At 40.8% G+C, this 27,299-nt stretch overlaps 2 protein-coding genes across 5 annotated transcripts in view; one reads left to right on the top strand and one right to left on the bottom strand.

The window, feature by feature from the left end:
• TARBP1 (tRNA guanosine 2 -O-methyltransferase TARBP1) overlaps nt 1-23,603 on the top strand; it is a 98,884-nt gene extending 75,281 nt beyond the window's left edge. The window contains exons 24-30 of one of the 4 annotated variants that reach the window (XM_077813428.1): nt 869-1,065; nt 2,871-2,952; nt 6,955-7,126; nt 7,422-7,613; nt 13,755-13,879; nt 20,882-21,018; nt 23,202-23,603. In XM_077813428.1, coding sequence (XP_077669554.1) covers nt 869-1,065; nt 2,871-2,952; nt 6,955-7,126; nt 7,422-7,613; nt 13,755-13,879; nt 20,882-21,018; nt 23,202-23,367 — 1,071 coding nt within the window. In that variant the 3' untranslated portion in view covers nt 23,368-23,603. Of the gene's footprint in view, nt 1-868; nt 1,066-1,304; nt 1,385-2,870; nt 2,953-3,366; nt 5,043-6,954; nt 7,127-7,421; nt 7,614-13,754; nt 13,880-20,881; nt 21,019-23,201 lie in introns of those variants that run through there. The other 3 variants (XM_077813430.1, XR_013345689.1, XM_077813429.1) reach the window with 3 other exon arrangements.
• A 994-nt stretch (nt 23,604-24,597) lies between these two features.
• Nucleotides 24,598-27,219, bottom strand: COA6 (cytochrome c oxidase assembly factor 6). The gene is made up of 3 exons (XM_077813445.1): nt 27,137-27,219; nt 26,061-26,212; nt 24,598-25,236 (listed from the first exon to the last, which is right to left on the bottom strand). Exons 2-3 carry the CDS (start codon nt 26,202-26,204, stop codon nt 25,147-25,149), a joined length of 234 nt encoding a protein of 77 aa, XP_077669571.1. The 5' UTR covers nt 26,205-26,212; nt 27,137-27,219; the 3' UTR covers nt 24,598-25,146.
• Between the last annotated feature and the right edge of the window lie 80 nt (nt 27,220-27,299).

Genomic DNA, 27,299 nt, shown 5'->3' with positions numbered 1-27,299 from the left:
AGGTGATTTTTAAAACCACAATCGCATGAGAACTTAGTGAATGGTATAGTACCTGAGACTATTTTTAACTCATTTTTTTTAAACTGATTAGATTTCAAGTTGACATTGTCCATTTAACTAATTGCTTGATGCAGACCTCCAGGAGAAGATGGCAGGCTTGTGAGGAGTTCCCCATAATCACCCTCAAAGCAACCTCATTGTTTTCCTTCAAAACTCTTCTTTCCTGTGATGTCTGCAAAGAAACGTGACAATGGTTAGGCCAGTGGTGTGCTGAAATCACAGCCTATCTATCATGCTGACCAATATTGTCTCATTGTTTCCTGGTACTTCCTGTCTAGCTGAATGTATCTATCTGTTGTCTTATACTTACGTTGCACATTCTTTCTGTGTAAGCATCTAACACAATGGGCTCCTGGCCCGTGACTAGGGCTTCTGGGTACCATGGTAATACAAATAGTCAATAATATTTTGGTGTGTTTAAAAATGAAAGCCAACATGAAGTTTAAACATTTATAGATAAGAGTTGTATTTGTTTTTTAATAGGCTAATTAAGCTAAACAGGAGAAAGGCACCCTCTTTCTGGAATAAAAGTGTCCACATATGGAGTTAATTCATTTCTGAATAACTAAATGTACAGACAAGCTTTTGGTTCTGAGAGATGTGAACTGTTCCATTCATGTGAATGGGTTGTTAAGTCTGAAACCTAAAGATTGCTATTCAATGAAACTGTGTTAGGTATTTCAGTACTGACCATTTTAGCAGAACACTGTTCTTATCTCACAATCCCAAACTGTTTCTTATGCTCTCCAGGGGAAAAATGCTGTGATGAGTCAAATATGTAAACTAAAGAATATTTTTCCCTTTCTAGAAACCAATTTTGAAGAAAGCCCTTCTTGTTGTTCTACAGTGGTGTTTTAACCACAATTTCAGTGTTCGACTTTATGCATTAGTAGCTCTCAAGAAAATCTGGGGCATGTGCAAAGCATTGTTTGTGGAAGAATTTGAAGCTTTGACACCAGTTATTGAATCGAGTCTTCATCAAGTGGAAAACATGCATGGTACAGGGTTAGTAAAATTCTTCTGATTTAGAATGCAGCTCTTCCATCTGTCTTTGCTGGAATCATTTGTAGTGTCTAAGGACCTTCTTAAACCACTTGTCTAATCTTGTAAAGTAGCACTTGATAATCTTTGTGATTTTGATGTGTTTCATCTATTTAAGTAGAACACTTAAAAATGGAATTTAAAGACGTCATCAGCAGATAAAATGAAATTATAGAAAACTTCCTTCCTTCTCTGTGTTTCAGAATTAAAAGGTTTCCTTTAATATGAATCCTCAGTAGAAAGTTCTGCATTCATCTGATAACTACAGTGCCTGTCTGAGAATGTGAGCAGACTATGTTATTCAGACTATCAGCAGTGCAATGGAGATGAGTTTAGTGGCTTGGGGAATAGGGCTTATAACTTTTTGTAGTCTGTCCTGAATTTTCTCATCTTGCCTCCCAGATTGAAAAATGAACAAAGCTTATTAGCTAATAAATCTACAGTAAATGTTTATTTGTTCTCCTTGCATTGTGAATTGGGGCTAGTTTGTCAATATAACATGTTTACAAAGTACTGGTGTTTAAATGTTTAAGCTAACAGATTGATTTCCAGAAGATTTGCATTTCTTAACTATATATAAAGAAATGGCAGTACTTGTGTGTCCCCTGCATTTGGAGTTACAGAAGAACCCCTATTTTATGAACTAATCATAGATTGATGAGTTTGTAAAATTCAAAAGTTCCTAACATTGAACATTACAGTAGGTATGGTGTATAAATTGCAAGATGGTGTACTGTATAGCCGTCATCTTGTCAATCAAACCACTCCAAAGTGATTTTCAGTGCATTGAAAGCAGTGGAATGTGAAGGGATGTTGACTTATTTTTCATCAACATTTCTCTCATTATGTGACCTTTTGTTTTTTTCTGTGGAGGAAAAATGGTTCGTATAAATGGCCATTCATAAGATTGGTGTTCATAAAATTGAGGTTCACCTGTACTTGGCTTAAAGGATCATTCACATAGGAGATCCATGTTCAAAGAGTAGTGTTTAGTGAGCACTACAAATCCCTTCCTGGGTGTGGGATCACATCAGAAAATCTACAGTGAATATGTTGACATGTTACTAACACTGCTAATAATCTGTTCATTTATCTCCCTACTCCACATCTGATCAAATGTGTGCAGACTTGGATCTTTTTATCTGCCAAGACTTGAGAATCAGGATCCTCCTGCAAATATTTGTGGTATCATTGAAATCCAAAGAAATAAAATGTTGAATGCAACTCTGTGCACTGTTTTAGGTGTTTGTAATTTCACTAACAACGGCAAGAGAAAGAGAAGGTTGAAATAATAGAGAAATTGATTATCTGTTATTTTTGCACTGTATTTATTTGTAATTAGATCAACATGAACACTCCTCCTATTACTGGTTTGGGGTCTTAAGCAGTTTAGTTTGTTTAATTTTTTATTCATCTGTATAGTCACCATTCATAAGTCCTCTTATTCTGAGTTCCTGGGAGAACTTTTGTTCCCCTTCTCTGAGAGGGTATGATACCTTTCTCTATCAAACATAGTTATCTTAGTTACCATAATTCATAGAGATATGTTTCTTCCCAGTTCCTGGACACAAAGTGAATTTATTTCCAGTTCATTGTATTCATAAATGAGTCTCATAAATGTGAGTGGTGAATATATATTTAAAGTAGTCTCTTTTTCCATTAACACAATATATAATATATGCATTTAGACTGGACTTCTTTACTGTGAGACTGTAATAAGTAAATACGTAGAATTTTTGTATATCTTACTGTATTTTTGCAATACATAGGAATGCTAGAAAGAATTGGCAACGAATCCAAGATCATTTCTTTTTTGCAACATTTCATCCCCTGAAGGATTACAGTCTAGAGGCAAGTATAAAATACTGTATGTAATGGTCAATTATTTTTCACTGCTTTGCTGCTATATTTGTAATTTGGACATTGTTCTACTGCATGATGAGTAATGATCAGTTGTAACTGATTTTTGGATATCATGAAAAATGACTTCATAATATTTTGGTGCATCTTAGACTAAAACAAATATATTTGGGCTCAAATGATTTTTAAAATTATTTTTTTATAGCAATCATGGCTAGAAAACTAAATCAATTAAATTGAAAACCCAGGAATGTAGGCGTGTATTATAATTGTTACTGGTTAATCTGGAGGAAACAGACAAGTGAACTCCTTCCTAGTTATATTTGTATTTGTTGCTTGATCAATTGCTTGCAGTAGCTCAGTTGCAGCCAATAAGACCCAACTTTTTTTTCTTTTATGACCCACCTTCAGAATTTTCATTCCGGTCACTCTTGCACTTGTTCTATGATGTGCTGGTAAACTGCTTTTTGAAGTGGCTTAGCTAAAGTACACACTTTCTGTGAGTTAAAGACAAAGATGCATTGAAGTCAGACACATCAGTTCCTCCTTCAGGTCAGTTTCATCACTGTGGCTCAGAATAACTGGAAGCTGAGTGATCAACAAGAGGGGAAGAGAAAAAAAGGCAAAATAAAGGTGAAGATGAAAAACATGAGTGAAGTGCCTAAAGCAGAAAAGAGGCAAGAATGAGGAAAAATGCACAACTATCTTGACAAAAACAGAACATCCTCGCAGAATTTGAAATTTGTTTGCTGTTGACTGAGGGAAAAATACCTGTTTTCAGATGTATTGCATAAGAATATGAATTTGGAGCATCTTCTATACTTGAGCATCTCAATTGATAAAATAATAGTTTATATAGTCAATTGATGCTATATCCATGCTGTTGGTGATCAGTTAGTTTTCTAAATATCTTAATTTTTTTTGTTATGGCCCAATACATTTCTATAAATCACTCGAGCTAGGATTGCAATCTGTTGCTCTAAAACAGTAACAGGAAGTCATTGAATGAACTACATTTCTTGCTTCTTTGGAGTCCAAATTGTGTCTGCTTGTTTCTTTCGGGAAGATTCAGCTTAAGATCACCTCCTTAGTTTTCCTGTAGACTAAATTTTGACAAATTTCTCAAAGGAAAGGTGTGACGGGTTTGGGCCCTTTGGGGTGTCACCTGATGTGCTAGTATGCCACTGAGTCAACCTGTTCTGCCAGCCTGGATCCCCTTTACCTGGCTTTTCTGGGCTAGGCTCACAAGCCTTTTCCAGTCAAGTGCACAGGAAGGGCCGCACCCAGCTGCACAGAGAGACAGAAGTCCACTCTGGAAAGATTCAGCCTTAGGGGCTCACCCCAACACCCTGGTGCCCACTCCCTTTAAGGGGTATAAACCCAAAGGTTTTATGAAATTCGCCACCTCCCTCAATGTGGAGGGAGTTATGCACAACTTCTTGCCCCCCCCATTAGAAATTACATAAACTGGGTTATATTGTAAACAAGAAATAAGTTTATTAATAACAAAAGGTGAATTTTAAGTGAATATATGAGATAACAGACAGAACAAAGCAGATTACTGACCAAATAAAGCAAAATATGCAAGCTAAGCCCAATATGCTTCTCACCCTAAATGTTATTTTGGGCAGGCTGCAAAGTTTCTGTGATTCAGAGTTCCAGTTATATTCCTTTTCAGACTGGACCCTGTCTCAGTCTGGACTCACCCCACCCCTTCCCTTCAGGTGGCTTTCGCAGTCTTTCTCCTTGGGCAGACAGGCCATGGAGAGGAGGAGTCTGCTTGCCTTCCTCCCCACCCTTAAACAGGATTTACATAAGGCGGGAATCCTTTGTTTCCCAAACTTGACCCCCCTCCCCCCTTCCCTTCCAGTGGAAAGTTACAAGGAGTCCGAGTATCCCAGTAATGTTTAGTATCAGGTGATAAGACCAGCTGATTCTGTAGTATCACAGCATCCATGAGTCAGTGGAAGTGTAGAGTGTCTGCAGGAAGGCCAAGCCTTTTCACAGTCCATTGTCCTCGCTGAGGGTCATCAGCCCTGTTTTGGCATTTCCATTGTTGTACCTGAAGTGTTAGCAGTGGGCATCACCCTAAGTAGTATAGTTGAAATACAGATACATTATCCATATTTCTAACTTCAGATACAGAAATGATACAGGCATACAAATTGGATAATCACATTCAATAAATTATAACCTTTCCAATGATATCTTCTTACAAGATCCATCTTGCATGAAGTACATTTCAGTTATGTCATATTCATATCATAAGCATATTGTCATAAAGAATACGGAGTGAAATGTCACAAAAGGATTGTGTTTTTTTCAGACTTATACATTTTTTAGTTCCAAACTATTGTGAAGTTTAGTGATTATACCAACATATGAGGGGGGCATAACATTCCACTGATTAAGTAAAACTAAACATTGAAATTGAAAAAAGGTCTGGATTTCCAATTTGTGGTTTTCTATTTTTTTCCTGATTTCCCCTCCTCTTTTCACCCCCATGTTTTGTATTTAGGGTTAGTTATGGCTTATTTTAGGAGTTAACATCTTTTATTGTTTTTTTTTATTTTGTTGAAATATGAGGATTAAAAAATAATTGCCCTTCAAAACTCTGTGCTCTGAGGTACAGTAACTCCTCATTTAACGTTGTAGTTTATGTTCCTGAAAAATGCAACTTTAAGCGAAACAATGTTTAGCAAATCCAATTTCCCTATAAGAATTAATGTAAATGGAGTGGGGAGGGGGTTAGGTTCCAGGGAAACTTTTTTTTGCCAGACACACAGTGTGTAAGTTTTAAACAAACAATTTAATACTGTACACAGCGATGATGATTGTGAAGCGTGGTTGAGGTGGTGAAGTCAGAGGGTGGGATATTTCCCAGGGAATGCCTCACTGCTAAATGATGAACTAGCAATTGGCTGAGCCCTCAAGGGTTAACTCGTTGTTAATGTAGCCTCACACTCTACAAGGCAGCCGGAATGGAGGGAGGGAAGTCAGCATTGCAGACAGAGACACACACCCTGTGTGTGTGAGAGAGAGAGAGATGCGCATTTCCCCTTTAAGTACACTGACACCACTCTTAAGTACACTGCCTTGTTAAGTTAATCAGCAAGCTGAGACTGCAGCAGCTGCTGCCAGGAAGCTCCCTCAGTCCTGAGCCCTGTTGTGTATGTCCCCACTTCTCTATGGAGGCGGGGTAAGCGGGGTGCAGGAGCAGGGGGGAGGGGACACCCTGACATTAGCCCCCCATTCCTCTCTTCCCCCCCACCCCCAGCAAGCAGGAGGCTCTGGAGAGCAGCTCCAAGGCAGAGGGCAGGAGCAGCACATGGCAGTGGGGGGAGGGATAGCTGAACTGCTGGCAATTGATAGCCTGCTAAGCAGCTGCCACACAGGGAACTTATGGGAATAGGGAGCTGATAGGGGGGCTGCCGGTCCACCCTAGTTCGAAGCCTCCACCAGCTAGCTGCAAGGGGCTGCTCTTCCTGCAATCAGTGGACAAAGCAGGCGGCTGCCAAACGACCTTGGAACGGAGTATTGCACAACTTTAAACAAGCATGTTCCCTAATTGCTCACCAACGAAACAACCTTAATCGGGACGGCGATAAGTGAGGAGTTACCATATAAGCTTCCAGTGTTTGTCTGAGTTCCTTTGCTGCTTCTAGCCCCTTCAACAAACAATTTTTAACATTAGAAAAGTTGTACATTTGAGGCATTTTCCAGCATAATATTTGTAATTTAGATTTTCTTAGATTGTTGCTTTGGTAGGGTTTTATGGGTTTTATCTTTAAAACTGGAAAATGTCCATAATGTTAAATATATGTTCCTGTATTGCACCAGGTCATGAGTATTCGGAGATGTATTGATCAGTAAGTTATAGCTTATGATAGATAAAATATTTGTAATATAAAATTATGCTGAAGTTAGTTTAGTATCTCTTTGAAGTTTATTTTTTTTCTGAGATTATCCTAAAAGTCCTGTGTTACATTGCAGACAATATTTTACACCCTTCCACGCCTTTCAGAACTTGTTGAAGATGAATGGATCCCACTCTATAAATTTACCAGATATACTGACATTTCTTTGCCTGCAGCATTTCATTGGTTGCATTCTCGAACTGAACTTCTTAATCTAAAACCAAGTGACTGGTCTCAGCAAGATATGGGTAAAATACAAATTCATATATGTTTTGATCTGAGATTAATTATTTGGGTTTGGTAGTTGCAATATATTTTGTCAGTACTTGCTCTGCTAAACATAATTGTTAAAAAACTGCTGTAGAGCATATCGTTATGCTGTGCTATTAGCATAATGTATAGAAATTGATGATAATATGTGACCCTTATAGTTTCAGAAGGGTATCACTTTGTTGTCCTAGTAAACAGTGGTTCCCAAACAGTTTCATTATCATGTCAGTATTTTCCACATCTAAATAATTTAAACCTAACACTTTTTCTTAGGTTCAGATTTAGTTGAAACGGATAACCAAACAGAATGGACAGATGTTCAGAAAAAGATCATCCCTTGGAAAAACAGTAGTCCTGATTTAGACCTGGAATTGGTATTTCAGGACCGTGCAGCTAAACTTGGTAAATCCAACAGTAGATTGATTGTAGTGGCCTCACTTATTGATAAACCCACCAATTTAGGAGGTAAGGTTCAATGCATATTTTTAATTCTTTATTTACGCAAGGTGGATTGACTTTGTGATTTAAATAGCTGATTTTATTCATGATTTAAATCAGTAAGCAGGAAATCTTGATTTAAATAATCAATTTAAAGCTTATTTGCATTTGTACTTTTTATTTATCTTCCTAGAAAAGTTAGTTCTTATTGGTTGGTATAATTTAGTACTTTTTTTTTGCTAAAAAGGAAAATACACTAGATAGGCATTATTGAAGCAGTTATATAGCTCAACATATATTTATTCAGATTCTTAATCTTTACATTTTTTGTTGTTAGAATGGTGAAAAAATGACATTTCTTATTTTTTAGATTAATTTTTTACTTGTGATTTGTGTTAAATTGCATTTGGATTGGAAATTGGAATTAAATAAATTATGAAAACAATGTTTTCAAATAGTTCTATTTAACTAATAAAAACAATCCTAAATGTGCTGGATACATAAAAAATAAAAGTATGTTTAGCAAAACATGTTTTGCCTTTAAAACCAACTGATTTATTAAACAAAGTAAATATTATCTGTAACTAGTGAATTGAACTGATGGTTTCTGGCCTTCATATCGTTCAGGAGTATAGAATTCGTAATCACATCTTTTCACATCTAGTTTTTATTCATACATTGGAAGAGGAAAATAAGCTTTCCTGCTTTTTCAATTCCCAGGCCATTTCTCAACTTTGAATGAATTAGTCATTGAACTGAACTAGTTGAACAAACTGAAATGAAGAAAATATTCACTCTACATCTGCCAAAGGAACTACTGCTGTTGAAAACTGAGTTAGCACTTCGACAAGCTCTAGTTCCAGGTGCTTAGCCAGGGTCTACCACCAGTTCAGGAGTTTGACTTTTTTTAAAATTTTAACAACAAACATGTAGTGCTTGAATATTATTTTTTGTATTTTATTTAGATGATTTTAGTAGATTATACTAAGTTTAGGCCTTTACATATCAAATGTAATTTTGTTTATTTATGAAAAGAGATTTAATTTAAATTTTTTTAAAAATCTGATTAAATTAAAAAAAAATCACTGCTGCTTCTTCAAGTAGTGTCCCTGTGGGGGCTCCATTGTACGTGTATCTGCATCCCCGCGCTGCCGATCAGAGAACTTTAGTAGCAGTGTCCGTTCAGCCTGCTCATGCACTGCTCCTCACCGGCCACAAGGCTAGCCAGCATACGCAGGCGAACCGTCCTCAGTTCCTTCTCAGCCGCCTCTGGCTAGTGACAGAGCTATAGCTGCCCATTCGCAGATCATTAACTCTTTTAGAGTTGCTAATTTTTAGCTTCCATTAAAGCGCTTTTTCTTTCTTTACTTCGTTTACATTTTATTTTGGCATTTGCCTTTAAAAAAAAGAAGAAGAAGAAGAAAAAAGACTGTCTTCTGCCAACCCCTTGTCCAGGGGGTGGGGGGAACCCCCTAGACAAAGATATGCCCTGCACCCCAGTCTTCAAAAACCGCCTCAGTTGCAAGGAGTCTATCCCAGTGACTGATGGACACTCACAATGTGTTCGCTGCCTAAGAGAGAACCACATTCCATAGAAGTGTGGTTTGTGTTGGCAACTGAAGCCCAGATCCAGAAAAGACAGAGAACTGAAGCTCAAATTCCACTTCACTGAGTCAGCACTTCAACCTCTGGAGTCCTGGCAGGAGCCCCCACTGCAACCTTCTACTTTGAAGGGAGGTGAGCCCAGGGAGATGCCTGTGAGCCACTCACGTAAGGCCTCTAAGAAAAGGTCAGTGAGTCCCCATAGCGATCCCTGATCAAGCTAAAAACAATCTCTGGCTCAATCAGTATCATCAGGACCAATGGCACTGAAGTTGTCTAAATCTGGTATCCAGGGCATGCATGGTATCATACCAATGGAGCAAGTTGGGTTGCTCCAGCCAATGACCCAGTGGGCCCAGGCAAGAAACCACTGGTACCATGGGAGCATGAAAAACCTAGAAGATCTGACCTGGGGAAGGCTCCATCAGTACCGATGTCAACATCGGTACCACCTGTGGTATACTGGGCACCAACAGACCTTGCTCTCAGGTCCACATCTCTAATCCCGTCGGTACAAGCCTCTTGGCATCGACAACCACCGCTGGTACCGATGCCTTCTGCACTGCCAGACTTCCAGTGCGCGATGGATCTTTTGGTGTCTGACGCACTGGACTTACCTCTGCTCATTACCGGGGACCCGGTACCAAGTTCACCCAGAGCCCTTGACTTGCCATTGACTTCGTACCATGCACCACCCTTTTCATTGTTGCAGTCAGAAAGTGAGCAAGAGGACGTGGTTTCCCGCCACTCTTCTCACCCGCTGTATGGGGCCCCGTTTCACTGTTGACATCAGGCATATCGTCCCCCTGGTTTGGTCAGTTGTGGCACCCACCACTGGCCCCTTCCCATCGCAATGGCCATACCGTGATCCTTGGAAGGTTCAAAGACAACAGGTCTCCCTTATCTCTAGTGCAAGGGTTCACAAGCTAGGGGTTGGGACCCCTCAGGGGGTCGCAAGGTTATTACATGGGGGGTTGTAAGCTGTCAGTCTCCACCCTAAACCCTGCTTTCCCTCCAGCATTTATAATGATGTTAAATATATAAAAAGGTGTTTTTAATTTATAAGGGTGGGGTCGCACCCAGTAGCTTGCTATGTGAAAGGGGTCACCAGTACAAAAGTTTGAGAACCACTGCTATAGTGTGACCTACCAGCAACCGAGGAAACACCATCGAGCTGCTACCTCGAGGGCTTCTGAACCTCCTGAACAGGCAAGCACGCTTCTCATCATCACCGCTAAACAAGACAGTGATACCCCTTCCACCAACTATGGCAGATTATTTTAAACTGTTCCAGAACTTGGCACAGAGGATGGCAAAAACATTGCCAATACCTTTGCAAGAGGTGAGCGAGTCGCACTACAAGCTGGTGAACATTTTACATTCATAGAATCATAGAATATCAGGGTTGGAAGGGACCTCAGGAGGTCATTTAGTCCAACCCCCTGCTCAAAGCAGGACCGATCCCCAATTAAATCATCCCAGCCAGGGCTTTGTCAAGCCTGACCTTAAAAACTTCTAAGGAAGGAGATTCCACCACCTCCCTAGGTAACACATTCCAGTGTTTCACCACCCTCCTAGTGAAAAAGTTTTTCCTAATATCCAACCTAAATCTCCCCCGCTGCAACTTGAGACCATTACTCCTTGTTCTGTCATCTGCTATCACTGAGAACAGTCTAGAGCCATCCTCTTTGGAACCCCTTTCAGGTAGTTGAAAGCAGCTGTCAAATCCCCCCTCATTCTTCTCTTCCATAGACTAAACATCCCCAGTTCCCTCAGCCTCTCCTCATAACTCATGTGTTCCAGTCCCCTAATCATTTTTGTTGCCTTCCGCTGGACTCTTTCCAATTTTTCAACATCCTTCTTGTAGTGTGGGGCCCAAAACTGGACACAGTGCTCCAGATGAGGCCTCACCAGTGTCGAATAGAGGGGAACGATCACGTCCCTCGATCTGCCGGCAATGCCCCTACTTATACACCCCCAAATGCCATTGGCCTTCTTGGCAACAAGGGCACACTGTTGACTCATATCCAGCTTCTTGTCCACTGTAACCCCTAGGTCCTTTTCTGCAGAACTGCTGCCTAGCCATTCGGTCCCTAGTCTGTAGCGGTGCATGGGATTCTTCCGTCCTAAGTGCAGGACTCTGCACTTGTCCTTGTTGAACCTCATCAGATTTCTTTTGGCCCAAACCTCCAATTTGTCTACGTCCCTCTGTATCCTATCCTTTCCCTCCAGCGTATCTACCTCTCTTCCCACTTTAGTGTCATCTGCAAACTTGCTGAGGGTGCAATCCACACCATCCTCCAGATCATTTATGAAGATATTGAACAAAACCGGGCCCAGGACCGACCCTTGGGGCACTCCACTTGATACCGACTGCCAACTAGACATGGAGCCATTGATCACTACCCGTTGAGCCCGACAATCTAGCCAGCTTTCTATCCACCCTATAGTCCATTCATCCAGCCCATACTTCTTTAACTTGCTGGCAAGAATACTGTGGGAGATCGTGTCAAAAGCTTTGCTAAAGTCAAGGAACAACTCGTCCACTGCTTTCTCTTCATCCACAGAACCAGTTATCTCGTCATAGAAGGCAATTAGATTTGTCAGGCATGACTTGTCCTTGGTGAATCCATGCTGACTGTTCCTGATCACTTTCCTCTCCTCTAAGTGCTTCAGAATTAATTCCTTGAGGACCTGCTCCAAGATTTTTCCAGGGACTGAGGTGAGGCTGACTGGCCTGTAGTTCCCAGGATCTTCCTTCTTCCCTCCACCTCCTCCGGAGTGGTCCTCCCTATTAATGAGGCGCTACTGGATCCTGCCAAGGTCATATGGCAGGCCGCCACGTTTGTCCCACCAACATGCAAGCCCGCTGACAAGAAATATTACATGCCAGCAAAAGAGACAGAGTTTCTCTTCTTCCACCCACCTCCCAAATTTTATTATTGTGGACGCTGTTAATTCTAAGGGCCGCCAACACCAGTTTAACTCCACCCCTTACGACCAGGACTGGAAGCATCTGGACCTTTTTGGCAGGAAAGCATACACCTCGGCCATCTTCCAGTTCCATGTTGCAAGCTGTCAAGTCTTACTGGCAAAATATGACTATCAGAACTATGCAAAACTCAGTTCTTTTATTGAGCAGCTCCCCAGTTCTCATAAGGAGCAATTTAAAGTCATAGTCAACGAAGGCTAACTGTTGGCTAAGACATCTCTCGAGTCTGCACTTGATGCATCTGACACAGTGGCATGTTCAGTCTCTACTGCCATTGTGTTGAGATGAGCCTCATGGCTTCCTTTGTCTGGCTTCCCAAAGGAGGTCCAATGGACTGTGGAGGACCTTCCTTTTGAAGGGATAAAGCTATTAGCCGAGAAGACCAACGCCTCCCTTCACAAATTAAAAGATTCCAGGGCCACTCTTCAATCTCACAGTATCTGTACACCTGGGTACAAAAGCAGATATAGTCCTCAGCCACCAATCAAGGCCGACTCATCACAATATTCATCTCAGTATTCAGCACAGAGATCATATGAACCCCAGATGAAGAAGCCCAGGTTACCCAGATGGAAGATGTCAGGATCACAGCCCATTTCCTCTCAACCCTCCACCTCAAAGCAACAGTTTTGACGGTTGGTCGAGGTGCCCATAGAACATTCTACTTATTGTTATCTCACACTGGAAACCCGGCCCCTCCCCACCCACATTCCTCCAGAGAGACCATCTCACCCCATTCCGCAGCATCTGGGAATGGATAATCTCCGACAAATGGGTGCTGGAGATCAACTGGGATGGATGCTCCATCCATTTCTCCTCCTTCCCCCTACCAACATCCTTCCCGGACCCTCTTCAGGGACCCTTCTCACAAGAGCTGCTATGTCAAGAGATAAACCATCTCCTCAGCATAGGAGCCAGAGAGCCAGTGCCCACAATTCTAAGAGGCTTCTACTCTCGTTACTTCCAGTTACCGAAGAAAAAAAGAGGGTTGGAGACCCATACTGGGACTCAGAGCGCCCATAGACCTTTTCTGCAATTATTATTAATAATTATACCATTTCCATCTAGTAATGAACCAATACCACTGTGAGGATTCTGTTTATTCCTAATATAGTTACAGAACTCCTTATTGTTCTTAACCCTGCTGGTCAGAGATTTCTCCTTGTGTCATTTGTGTGTATGTAACCCAAAACTCATACATATATGCTGATCCACTGCACTGTAACATCATTGGAAGTAAATACTGCAGAATACGTTATAGGACAAGGTGGTAAAGGTGGGATTGGTTTTTTTTAATTTATTTATTTATTTATTTATCTATTTCTAACCTACTGATAGCTTATAGAAGGCATTTTCCTTTTTCTGCTGACATTGCGAGAGTCATGACTTGGAACATACATGAAAAGCATGTGGAAATAACCCTGTTGACTAAAACTAGAAGGCTAGAGACACAAATGTTTATATTGCTGGAGATTATTTGTTTTCAGATTGTCTTCTCTTTTTCATGTGCTTTAATATCTTAGTTTTGTTGTTTAAAGTAATCTTTATATTTTAAATCTTGTGCTTATTTGTAGGTTTGTGTCGTACAAGTGAAATATTTGGGGCATCTGCTTTAGTTGTTGGCAGTCTTCATTATATAAACGATAAGCAATTTCAACATCTCAGTGTTTCTGCAGAACAGTGGCTTCCTCTTGTCGAGGTGGGTGGAAAAAGTATTTTAGCTGCTTAAAAGGAGCACTGTACATATAAATTCATTCAAACTGATGCCCTCTAAGTCAAGGGTCTCACTTTCTTTTTTCCTCTCCTGAAAATTAACCGCTTTACCCATTTGGCACAAGTACCTGCTTCTCTGTTTTATGCTAGTATTAAGGTATGTTTACATTATTAGCCTGCTGCTTTTGAAGATCCTTGTTGCGGTTTTTAAAAGGTTGGTTTGTTGATTATTTTTTGTGTTAATGAAACTGATTGTACTAGTTGCCTCTTGTTTTATAACATACTCTGATTGTAGTATTTTACAGCTGATAGTTGTACATTGAAATTTAAAATTCTTTTGTAAAACTTAGTGATTCATTGAAATGTTGTTAATCTCATCTTGTTTAGCCCATTCTTTTAGTGACATGATGAGAATAATTAATAACACAGTTTGTCTGAAACTAATTTACAAGGTAGATTTCAGAGCCTTTTCTATACTTTATCAAAATCAGGGCATCTTGCTTCAGACTGTAGGTCTAACACTCAGCACTCTATGCAAACCTGTGGTTGTAGTCTTTTGTATAGATATTAGGGCTGTTAATTAATCGCAGTTAACTCACACGATTAATTCAAAAAAATTAATCATGTTTAAAAAATTGCAGTTTGAAAGCACTGTTAAACAATAGAATACCAATTGAAATTTATTAAATATTTTGGATATTTTTCTACGTTTTCATATATATTGTATTCTGTGTTGTAATTGAAATCAAAGTGTATATCATTTTTTATTTCAAATATATGCACTGTAAAAATGATAAAAGAAGTAGTATTTTTAGTTCACCTCATACAAGTATTGTAGTGCAGTCTTTGTTGTGAAAGAGCAACTTACAAATGTAGATTTTGTTGTTGTTACATAACTGCACTCAAAGAAAGCATTGTAAAACTTCAGAGCCCACAAGTCCACTCAATCCTACTTCTTGTTCAGCCAATCGCTAAGACAAACAAGTTTGTTTACATTTACAGAAGATAATGCTGCCCTCTTGTCTGTCTGAGCAATTGGCTGAACAAGAAGTAGGACTGAGGGGATTTGCAGGCTCATTGTTTTATTTTTTGAATGCAGTTTTTTTTTGTACATAATTCTACATTTGTAAGTTCAACTTTCATGATAAAGAGATTACACTACGGTACTTATATTAGGTGAATTGAAAAATACTTTTTTTTTTTGAGCACGGTACACTTTGTATTCTGTGTTGTAATTGAAATCAGTCTATTTCAAAATGTAGAAAACATCCAAAATATTTAAATAAGTATTCTATTATTGTTTAACAGTGCGGTTAATCTTTTTAATCTCTTGACAGCCCTAATAGATATATACGTTTTCAAAGTCAGCTTTGTATATTTTCATAGCAGTCTGAGTCTACTTACAGTTAATCTCTGGAAAATTTTATTTCTGATGTAAGAGTAAAATTCTCCATATTTACACAATTTTGTCAATCCTTTAAAATAGTTTTGTTTTCAGAATAAATTACAAAGCCATACAATACTCTACTTCACTGACATGATAACAGATCTGCATTTAAACAACATTTTCTACACCCAGCCTATACAGAACACTATAGTAATGATAAATTTATACTGCTTGTGAGACTTGGCTTCTGATAGGTTTCTGACAAATTGAGATTATAAAGACAGGAATAAAGGGAAAAAAATAAATATTGTATTCCAAGGTCCCAGTCAGAGATACCACACAAGCATACGCAGTAGAAAGAAAGCCCATCTACACATCAGCTAATCACCAGTGTGTTCCAGAAAATGATTCTAGGGTAAATACTAATAATTTCCCATATTATTCTATGCAAAAAGGATTTTTTCATATATAGACAAGTTCATGAGGGAATAAATCTAAAGCTTTATATTTTGTTTGGTTTTGCTCTTCAAAATCATTAGGCTAGCACAGTTCTCAGGAAATGTATTTAGCTGTCTATCAAGATTACAAAAATGATTAGTATTTTCTATCAGTAGAACAACATTATATTTTAAGTGGCCTCTGCATATTCCCAGTTATGAGATGCCTTTCTCTACCCCTTTGTACTGCTAAACTTTGGAAACTATATAAAAAAGAAATATCCATTGCAGCATGCCTCTTTGCAACACTGAACATTTGGAGTTGTTACAAGAAGTCTTCTGCCCAGCCACCTCTGTTCCTTTCTTTCTGTGACTAGTTGTGAGAAAAAAGGCCTTCACTCTGTCAAAAGGACCTTTCCTGGTTTTAATGAAAAATCTCCTTTTAAATTGTTATAGTTAATACATTATAAATAGTTAATTTTAGGCACTTTCTGTGTAATTGTTTGATTTAGATTCCCAGACTGTCTCAGTCTCTGTCCCTTAAATCTCATCTGTAGAGCCAGCGTGGATATAAAATTTATATCTGCAGATATACAGCAGATATCCGTGGAGCTGCAGAGCTCTACCAGGAATCGTAGTGGCAAAAGCAACAGGATGTTGGGCTGCCAGTCACTGGAGCCAGCGCCCAAGCCGGACAGCTCTTCCGGTGTGGCTGTACGGTCCCCAGCTGTGCCCACTGGCAGCTGTCCCTAGGTTTGCCAACTTTCTAATCGCACAAAACCGAACACCCTTGCCCCCTACCCCGCCCCTTCTCTGAGGCCCTGTCCCCACTTACTCAGTAACCCCTCTGTCGCTCTCTCTCCCCCACCCTCACTCACTCATTTTCACTGGGCTGGGGTAGAGGGTTGGAGTGTGGGAGGGGATGAGGGCTCTGGTGTGGAGCCGTAGAGGAGGGGACTCTGGGCAGGGGGTTGGGGTGCAGACTCTTGGGTAGGCCAAAGATGAGGGGTTTAGGGTGCAAGAGGGGGCTCCAGGCTGGGGGGTGGAGCTGAGGGGTTTGGAGTGTGGGAGACTACTCTGGGCTGAGGCAGGATGTTGGGGCGCAGGAGGGGGTGATGGCTCCGGCTGTGGGCTCCAGGGTGGGGCCGGAAATGAGGGGTTCAAGATGTAGGAGGGGCTCCGGGCTGGGGCAGGGGGTTGGAGTGCAGGCTCTGGGTGGGAGTTTGGGTGCAGGAGGAAGATCAGGACTGGGGTAGGGAGTTGGGGTGTGGAGGAGGGGCTCAGGGGTAGGGCAGGGGGTTGGGGTGCAGGAGGGGGTGAGGGGTGCAGTCTCCGGGCAACGCTTACCTTGAGGGGCTCTTGGAAGCAGCAACATGTTCCTAGGCGGAGGCGTGGCCAGGCAACTCTGTGTGCTTTCTCTGCCCGCAGGTGCCGCTCCAAAAACTGCCACTGGCTGTCATTCCCAGCCAATGGGAGCTGCAGAGCTGGTGCTCAGGGTGGGGGCAGATCGCGGAGCCCCCCTGACCGTGTCTTCACCTAGGAGCCAAAGGACGTGTCACCACTTCCAGGGAGCCACACACAGCCATGTACTGAGCCTGCCAGCTCCGCCAAGCAGACTTTTAACAGCCCAGTCAGCAGTGCTGACTCGAGCCACCAAGGTCCCTTTTCGACTGGATGTGCCAGTCAAAAACCGGACACCTAGCAACTGTAGCTGGCCCTGGTTGGGCTAGTGTGTGCAAGATGCAGACCTCTGTGTGGAAGGAACTCCTGTCTGGGAGCGTGCGAGCTGCTTGCACACACTAGTGTGATCAGGGACAGCTGCCGGTGAGCCTAGGGCCCACCCCAGTAGGCAGGGCTAGAGTCAAGCTCTTTATGATGGAAGCTAACACCTTAGGGTTTAAGGCGTGCCTCTCCTGTGCTGCTTCTATGCCCCTCAGTGGTGGACACTCTTTTTCACTACTTCTGAAATGCTCTATGACGCCTTCCTTGGGCATGGAGGAGGATGTAGCTAAGGCCTAGTCTTCCCTCCAGTCCCTTCTGGCTGGTGTCCCCGCGCACCGGGATTCCACCTTGAGCTCCAGGGCTGAGATGTCTGTGAGCTCCCAGTTGTCAACTTCAGTCCATGTGTTGACTTCTTCAAGCAGGTTTAGGAAGGAGCATCACTCTAGAGATGAGCCTACACATGAAGGTCTCCCCCTCCAGGACCTTTAGACTGAGAAATAAGAATTCACATATGTTTGGCTGCAAAACTTAAGACGAGTCTGTGGGCAGCCAGTAGTCTAAGATGGGTCCCTCTGATACCTGATTACTGGCCATGAAAAAAATTGCTTGTTGTACTGACTAAATCCGCTGGCTTCCTTTTTTCTGACACACCTCTTTGGCACTCTTGGTAGCCGGCATGTCAGTACTGTCGTTTTCGGTACCTCTGGCCTATTTTGTACCAGCTGACCTGTCTGTAGGCCAGGTACAGCTATACTTTATGTCAACAGACAGGGTGGGGCCGAGTCATTTCTGCTCTGTCAGGCCATTTGACTGTTGACATGGTGCATATTTGTCACTGGTTCATATCACTAGCCCTGGCAGACATTCAGACAGAAATTACTAGTAGATCACCTCAGCAAGCGGTTCTCAGACAACTACATGTGGTCAGTCAAGGACCTGGTGCTGCAGAGCATCTTTTGCAAGGGGGGATACCAATCAATAGCATATTTGCCACAGACCAGAACAAGAAATCCCAAGTGTTCTGCTCCAGAGATGGCTCCAATCTAGGCCCCCGTCAGATGCTTTTCTTACCCTCTGTACGCAGGGACTGATATATGCTTTGCTCCTGGTTCCTGTGAGACTGAGGGTCCTGAGGAAAATGAGGCAAGATGCTGGACTGATTATCATGATGGGCCAAGCAGTTCTGGTATTTGGATCTGATGAACCATCAATACAGCCCCCAATCTCTTACCTGCTGAGAATGACATGGTCTCACAAAACATCCCGGGAGGCTAGATCCACCCCTAGACTCAGTCTCCTTATGTTTGACAGCGTGGATGCTGGCTGGTTGATGTACACCATAAGGTGTTCTCCTGAGGTTCAGAACATTCTGCTCTAAAGCAGAAAAGCCTCAACTAGAATGACTTCTAAAACCAAGTGGTGGTTTTCTGTTTGGACATCTGAGCACCAGCATCTCCCCTAACACCACCCATTTCAACAATACAGAACTATATACTATTACAGAAACATTCTGGGCTTTTTGTCAGCCCCATTTTGTCTACCTAGCAATAATATCTCTATTCTGGGGCTCTCTGTTAGCTCCATAAAGATCTACCTAGCAGTAAAATCTGCATGTCAGGCCACACTGTATTTTCTCACCCTACACTGGCTATATTCCTTACAGACTTTATTCATGCTTTTTCACCCAATTCAGGAGCTGCCCTGGGACCCTCACTCTTGGGATCTCAGTGTAGTATTAACAAGGTTGATTGCTCCCCCACTTCGAACCTTGTATACCATCTATCACTGAAGACTGCCTTTTTAGTAGCCATTACATCAGCTCAGGTAGCGGAGATTGTTTTTCATGGGGGGCTTCTCCTTATATACACAGTTTCATAAGGACAGGCTTACTCTGAGGCCTCATCCCAAGCTCCTGCCCAAAGTGGTTTTGGAATTCCATATGAACCAATTTATTAATCACCAAGTTTCCTTCCCCAAGCATCACTCAATCCCCTGGGAAGCTAAACTTCATATGCTTGATTTAGTAAGGGCATTGTCATACTACCTTAACGAGACAACATCTTTCAGTAACACACCTAGCCAGTTTGTGATCTTTGCTGATAGGATTAAGGGTCAGGCAATAACCTCCCATTGATTATCAAAATGGGCCTTCACCTGTATAAGGACATATTACAAGGTAGACTAGATCCACCTAGCCACATTAGAGCTCATTCCACTACTGCTCAGGCAGCTTCTGCTGCCTTTGTTTGAAGAATGTACCTGTAACCAAATCTGCAACGCAGCTGTGGTCCTTGCTCCACATAAACAACAAGGAGTCCAGTGGCACCTTAAAGACTAACAGATGTATTTGGCCATACGCTTTCGTGGGTAAAAAAACCACTTCTTCAGATGCAAACTTGGGCATAAGCTTTTGTGGGTTTTTTACCCACGAAAGCGTATGCCCAAATAAATGTGTTAGTCTTTAAGGTGCCACTGGACTCCTCATTGTTTTTGTGGATACAGACTGATGTGGCTACGCCTCTGATACTTTGTCCACACAATTTCAAGACACTGTTCTTTAGTAGAGGCTTCCAGATCTCATTCCTGTTTTGGTAGAGCTGTCCTGCAGTCCTTCTTTATGTAGGATTCCTTGTACCTGTCTGTAAGCAAACAGACTGCTTGTTTTTGTTAGTCACCAAGAGGGGAATCCACAGGCCAATCGCTTGAAAAAGTTATTGTAACTGTTCTTTACTTACCCGTAACTGATTCTTCAAGAGTAGTGCATCTGCATATTCACACTACACGTCCATCTTCACAAGGACTTAGCTGTTAGCAATAAGAAATGAGGCAGTTGTGGGCCTCACTGCCTCTTGTCACCTCAGCTCCTGAGCATTTGTTGCTGTGAGTGGATACTTGTGTAGTCCCAGTGGGTGGTGTTTTTCTAGCAGGTTTTTGAAGGTTAGCTATACCAGGGGATTGGACCACATCCCACAAGTGATGAAAAGGCAAAACTCTCAAAGAACCACGGCTATTAATACATAATCTTTCCTTTATCCACTACATTATCTAGCAACAGTTCCATTCTTTTACTGACTTCCTCCTAAAAAGGGATTTATAATGAGTCATTGTAAACATAAGCTGGGGCAACACCAAATGTCCTGCACTTGATCTGCAGTAACACTCCCATATGATATAATCGTGTACAGATCCAGTAAAACTTATGATCTGTGTTATACGAATATCTGTGAAGCCCAGAGCCCTAGTATATTTCTGTATATTACCAATTACCACCAGTCTGAAAAAAAAAAATCTTAAAACTAGTTTAAAATTTCAATTTTTTTTTCTTCTGTAAAATGTTCTATTCTCAACTTTAGAAATGTGTAAACGTTTTTTGTGGTAATATATTTTTATATAGAAAATATTTAAATATTTGTAACATTTCTCCCCTATTCTTAACATGCAGGTGAAACCATCTCAGCTTGTTAATTATTTACAGCAGAAGAAAACTGAAGGCTACACTATCATAGGTGTGGAGCAAACTGCTAAAAGTTCTGACTTGACCGAATACTGCTTTCCAGAGAAATCCTTGTTATTGCTGGGGTAAGTTACAAACAAGCTGTATCTGTAGTTTCCATACTGTGGTCCATCAAGCCACCCTTCCTCGTAAGCAGCAGTTTAATGATTAGAAAATCAAGTTATGTTGGTGGAAGGAAAGAAGAGAGATGGTATATAACAGTATTTCTCTTCCACTTGGTATAAAAGATGTAAAATATAGAACCCCATGGATCAAATATCTTTGTCTTTAACGAGGGCTTTGTAACTCTGGTCTCCGTGGCTCACCTCAAGAATCACACCATGGCACTATTCCTTGGCTAGGGCTTCTTGATGGGACTTTAGAGCCCAATAATGCTAATTCATTTGCTCAGCCACAGAAATCACTGCAGAGCAAAGAGACTGCCCTCATCTCTCATGAGCAGAATACAGTGGTAATGTAGAGCTTCATAGACGTTGCCTTTTCAGTGAGCTAAAGTTAAATCCAGTAATAAGTCTCTCACATGACAGTATAGTAATAAATGCCCTGAGTCTCTTTTGTAATGTGACAGCCTCTCTTTCACTCACCCTCCTTTTTCACACTTTTGTTTTCCTATGTTGCACACTTTGGTTAACCCAATTTATCTTCAGCATAGCTATGTGATGTTATTTTCAGTGACCTCATTCAGAATGGGGTACAGTCTGTGTAAGCAGTACTTACTGAGGTGCTGTCACTGGAAATAGCAGACCTGGATGCCTATGACCAGTGTGGTAATATTTCAGATATTCACGAGTATTTAAGTGATTGGATATCCCCTAGCTGGCCCATCCATGGAAACCCAGAAATCTCTCCAGGATCAGACTTTCTATTTCTGCATAAAAGTAAAGAAATTGATACCTTGCTTTTTGTTGCTTTTATTTCTGCATTAATGGGGAAATACTATGATCAGTAATTGTTATATGTGAACCACCCCTTCTATTGAGTATGCTATTATAATTCAGCATCTTCCATTTCTGAGTGATTTTAAGTTTTTGTGACAGGGCAACTAATAGCATTGGCTAAAGCTATAGGAAGAGATTAGTGCAACCTTTGCTACAGTTCTGTTAAACTTCAGTCTTGATCTGCAACATTTGTGTTATCAGCAGGAATCCTAGTTTTCCCTGATAAAAAAAACCCAAACTTCTCTGATTTAAAAAAACCCATAAAAATCCACACTTTTCTGTGATTAAAATGAAATGCTGAACTTTAGCTTTCCCTAACCACACTATCCGTATATAGGTATCAGGTGAACACAATGTTTTATTAATATATTTACATTTGCAAACAAATTCTAAGCTTACCATCAATGTGAAATTTGTCCTAGCCAAACTCAGTGACTTGATCTTTACGGATGATTTTTAAAGTTTTTGGCATCTTTTCATAACTTTAATTACATCTGGAGGCTGAAGTGAAATTTGAGATGCATTAAAACATGAACTCCTATAGGCCACTGAGTAACCTCTGTATGCCAGAAGCAGTTTATTGGGGTATGTTTAGCTATGTAAATTTAAAGCCCATTCAAAAATCAACCATAAGAGTGGAGAGGTTGCATACACTGAATAAGTGATACTGGTACTTTCAATAAAATTTAGTTAAAATAAAAACATATATTAACTATTTTCACAAAATGTAAAAACTGAAGATTCTCTGTAAAAATGCAAATTCCATGTTTTCCCATGGCAAAAAGATTAAACAAGGATCCCTGCATAGTCTCATGTTTAAGATGTGGAAAACATCTATTAGGATAAGACCGTTTGGTTCATTTTGGTTGTGACTTAACCAAAATATAAATCTGAGTTTTTCTTAAAGCAAAAAGATAGTGGACTAAACTACTACACTGTCTAGTTTCCGTTATCTTCAGTGTTTCTGTAACATTTGCTGCTGAAGCAAGACACTAGTTCTAGTATTTTGTAAGTTTCCGATTACAATGCTGTGGAATTTTTAGGTTTTCTTTTTTTGTGCTCATCAGTTATACGTATGAAGAAGTAAGCATCAACTGCATGGATAAGAAACTTATCCCATGATGGGTGGAGCTGGCAGCAAGTAGTGTTGTGAGTGGTGTTTGCTACTGAAGCTCATTTCTTGTTTTTTTCTGTTGTGGGACACTCAGGTTTCTCCAGACAGGTGCATATTGGAGACAGCATGAAGTGATATTTCTTCTATTTCTTTTCTGGGTAAAAGACTTACATCTTTTTAATTTCCTCCTTATTAGAAATGAACATGAGGGAATCCCAGCAAACCTGATTCAGCATCTGGATGTTTGTGTGGAAATTCCTCAGCAGGGTATCATTCGATCACTGAACGTTCATGTAAGTGGAGCTCTGCTGATTTGGGAGTATACAAGGCAACAACTAATCAAGCAAAAACAACTGAAATAACTGCAGGAGTCTTGTGCCTTATTTGTAATGCGGCTGGATGGCTTTTTATGGTGCTGTAAAATATGTTTTTAAACACATGGAATAATTACAGACTCAGGGTGAATGACGATGTTTTTAAATTTTGCATGTCATACAATGGTGTTGTGTAGTACAAAAATTGTTTTTAAATTCCTTAACGTATTATCTGATTATATACAACTGTTTTATTGGTAATAAATAGTCTTGTTTGTATTGCTTATGTATATATAGTTCTCTTATTGCAGTGGAAGCAACCAGAGTTAATAGACTCTTCTCCCCTTGAACACACAATTCAGTGACATTTAACTGTTTCATACAGTGTACTTCAAAATGTAGGGTTTTTACAATAGCAGTTGTTCGGATCACAACAGCTGTAGTTGAGGTTAAAATGGTTTTAATTTGATCGCCCATACTCACACCTAACACCCTTGTGTAGTCTGTGGTAAGATGCTTTGTTTTCTGCAGCATCTAGGTACAGCAGACCTGAAATTCTGCAGCTGTCTTAGGTGAATTTAAAAACTGACATTAAGTATGAAATATCTATTATTATTCCTTCATGATGGTCATTTTCATATTAAATCCAGTTTTTTACACTCCCCCTAAATTTTCAACATACTGCAGATTTTGAATTGATAACATTTTTAGAAGTGAAGCTGGAAGTTTTGGCAGAGGACCAGTTAGGGTCTTTTACATCAGGAAATGGGGAGGTGGTTTAGGAGTATGGGATAAATCATGTCTATAAATGTTAGTGAACCCATTTTTAAAACACAGGTTTTAAACACCTAAACAATGTTTGCTGATCCCAGTAAACTCTATGCTTGGTAATTTATCAGGGTGAATTGTTCAGTGTAGGGCCCTGTCCTAATACACAACACTTTCTTAAGCCTTTTTCACTGACAATTTGGAAAATGCCATTTTTAAAGCAGCTGCTATTTTGCCTAAGGACTACCTCACGTAAAACAAACCTTTACTGAAGCAAATCCATTGTGAATAATACAGGAGTTGGTTATATCATTGCCACCAAATTATACAAACAAGGACATAAGAAATCATACCTGTAGCATTGTATTTTTCAAATATTTTGGTGACATACTTAATGACTGAGAAACTGTTCACCTACATTAGTGGCATAAGAATCTCAACTATAATTGTGTAGATATTTATAAAAATACATAAATGAAAACAAGCTACATAAGAAATGAGATACAGTGGTTATTTATACCTCTTGATCTTTATCTAAAACGTGGCCATACAGTAAGACAGCAGAAATTAATTGATTCACAAAATTTTCAAAGAAATAGCATAGAGTGTACCTGCTCACTTACACTGACACATTATCTTCATAGAGAAGGGGGGAAGATGCAGGAACTTTTTAGAAAAGTTAGTTCACGTGCATTGAAAAACTTGTCAAGTTTGAAAACAGTTTAATATTCTCCCAAAAATATAAATTTATAGTTCAGTGCATTAATTTCTGGGAAACACTGCTTTTCATCCTAGTTACACAATAAAAAAATTCAGGTATAGGAAAAATTATATACCATATTTCTTTGATATACACTCTTACAGACAGTCAGTCTTTTTCATTTAATTACTGTTCTCGCACAAAAGTGAGACATTGCAACAAGGAAAGCAGCATGAATTTCTAGAGATACAGTGTAAGTTACCAGTTACTTTTAACTCAAGGAGTTCTCGTTGCATTTCAGTACTTCTCTTCCATAAGATTATTCTTTCATTGATTGTGTTTCATAAATTGATGCATAGCTATGACTTTTCAGTAGTCCCAGGAAATTCTCCTGCTTGAAGCTGTTCTTTGTATTTTAAAAAGTCTCTTCTTTTGTCAAAGTATTTTACCTGTTTTAAAAAGAGATCACTTTATGTTCATCAAAGCAAACTGGTGTAGTATGGGACTCCAACATGAAAAGTTCTTATTCACACATCATCTAACGGGATTACGGAAAGAACAGTCTTCGATCACATACACACTTGACCAGATTGATACTGAAGTTGTGTATGTTAATGGTTTAGAATGTGAACTCCATCACTGGAGCAGAAAAAATGGGATGTAGCACATTGTAATATTGGTCTCAAAGTGCCATGCAATTGCAAGCCCTGCCACTATTACATGAGCGTTCTCCCCTTGAGATCTGTGTTTTCACTTCTGCGATATTATCCATTAATTTCCCTGTTTCTGGGAGTTGACAGGACATTTCCCAAATACCTTTCCAGTGGTATAGCAACATAACTTAGATAGATAGAGTGAAATCTACTTCACCAATTATCTGGCTAGGCAGTCTTCTGGATTTAATACTCATTGTTTTGTTTTTTCGGTGTACTACTCCATGAAACAAATACCCAATCTTTAAGAGGATCTACAGCAGTAACGCGTTGCTCGCTGTGCAGCAGAAGTTAACTATTTGTAGGGCATTGCTTACATTTGTGTTTATGCCAGTCTACAAATATTCTGGATAGTTACATAACTGGAAAAATTAAAGGGAAGCAGTGTCAAACGAAAAAACAAAATATTACTGTAAGGTATTAAGGCATTATGAATAATGTAGATTGTGGCATTACTTGAGAATGCTTATATGAATTAATTTGCAGAAGAAATTCATTTTTGATACAACACAACTGTCAGGTTGCATCTTATGACTGGTGAAAAAACTACTAGCACTCACCCATTGTTGTGGACACCTAGATTCAAAAGAACATCTAAGCTTCTGACACCTAGATGCATCTTCCATATTTTCATCTAAGCATTTCCAGTATTCATCCCTGGCTCCCCAGCAAGCCTTCCTTTCCTCCATTGATGGTGCTGACATTTTTATTACTGGCAAAATAAAATAAAATTGTAAATGTCTTGTCCCTGATAAACACTTTGATCTGCCTATTGCCTCAAGTTTATTCACACACAAATGTTGCACTGGTTAGTGAAAAAGGTCCAAGAACTGGCAAGATGTGAGACTTCATTTGTAATGGCTTCAATAACCTTGAGTGTGCCACTTGATTTTGTCCCACAGTTAACTGGAGAGCTAAATAAAATGAATCATATTGCTGATATGCAGATGCTGTACGTCTGAGAAGCTTAACCATACAAGAAGTTATAGCCACCAAAATTTAATTTTAGAAAGAGGGCAGGTGCTTCACATCAGCCGGCTTCTACTTACAGGAACCAGAAAGGGTCTGCACTTTAACTGAATACCAGCGCCAATTACAGATCAAGGCATATGCTCCCTTTTAAATAGCAATAGGAAACACCAAACCACACTTTAAATCAGTCTAGTGACATGACAAACTGCATTAATCCTCTCCCCCCCCCCGCCCCCCTTTCCTGGCCCCTGGTACATGTTACAGTTTAATAACAGGAATCTGAAGTTATTTCCGCAGGCCCCAAACTGACAGAAACTCTGATCGGGTGGTGAAAACGGGGCGCCTGCACAGCGAAACCACCACTCCCGTGAGAGAGCGGCTGAAGTCAGCCCACCCCTCTGGGGGAGCAGTAGGGAAACCTGGGGGGGGGGGGCGCCTGCAGGGTGTTCTCGGGGCTCGGAGCGTCTCCCTGGCCCCACGAGGCGGATTAACCCCCCGGCACACAGAACCCCCCAGCGTTGCGACAGGAGAACTCAGAGAGGGGCCGGCCACGGCCCCGCCGCGCGCACGGGTTCGGGGCAAGCCCCGCGCCCGGTCCCGTCTCCTCCGGCAGAGCCGGAAGGGGGGATTCTGGCGTCTGTCCCGCGGCACCTGACCCACTCACCCGCCCCCGCCGCGTCCCTCCAGCGTCCGCCCAGCTGAGGCCGTGACCCCGACCCGGACCGGATACAGATCCAGAGAGCCGGAAGTGACGGTAGCAAAGACATCACCTGGAGGGGACCGAGATGGCGCGTGCGCAAGGCTGGGGGGGGGGGGCTGCCGCTTCC

The sequence above is a fragment of the Eretmochelys imbricata genome, chromosome 3 (assembly GCF_965152235.1).
Source record: "Eretmochelys imbricata isolate rEreImb1 chromosome 3, rEreImb1.hap1, whole genome shotgun sequence".
Lineage (NCBI taxonomy): Eukaryota > Metazoa > Chordata > Testudines > Cheloniidae > Eretmochelys > Eretmochelys imbricata.
The sequence above is the reverse complement of the archived record's forward strand: the minus strand, read 5'-3'. Positions and strand labels throughout refer to the sequence as shown.

Excerpts from the sequence above, each read along its gene's own strand:
- COA6 (XM_077813445.1), bottom strand. The coding sequence starts at position 26,204 with ATGTCAGCACCATCAATGGAGGAAAGGAAGGCTTGCTGGGGAGCCAGG. Across the intron at positions 25,237-26,060 it reads CTAGGTGTCCACAACAATGG|GTAAAATACTTTGACAAAAG; the intron begins GTGAGTGCTAGT and ends TTTTTAAAACAG.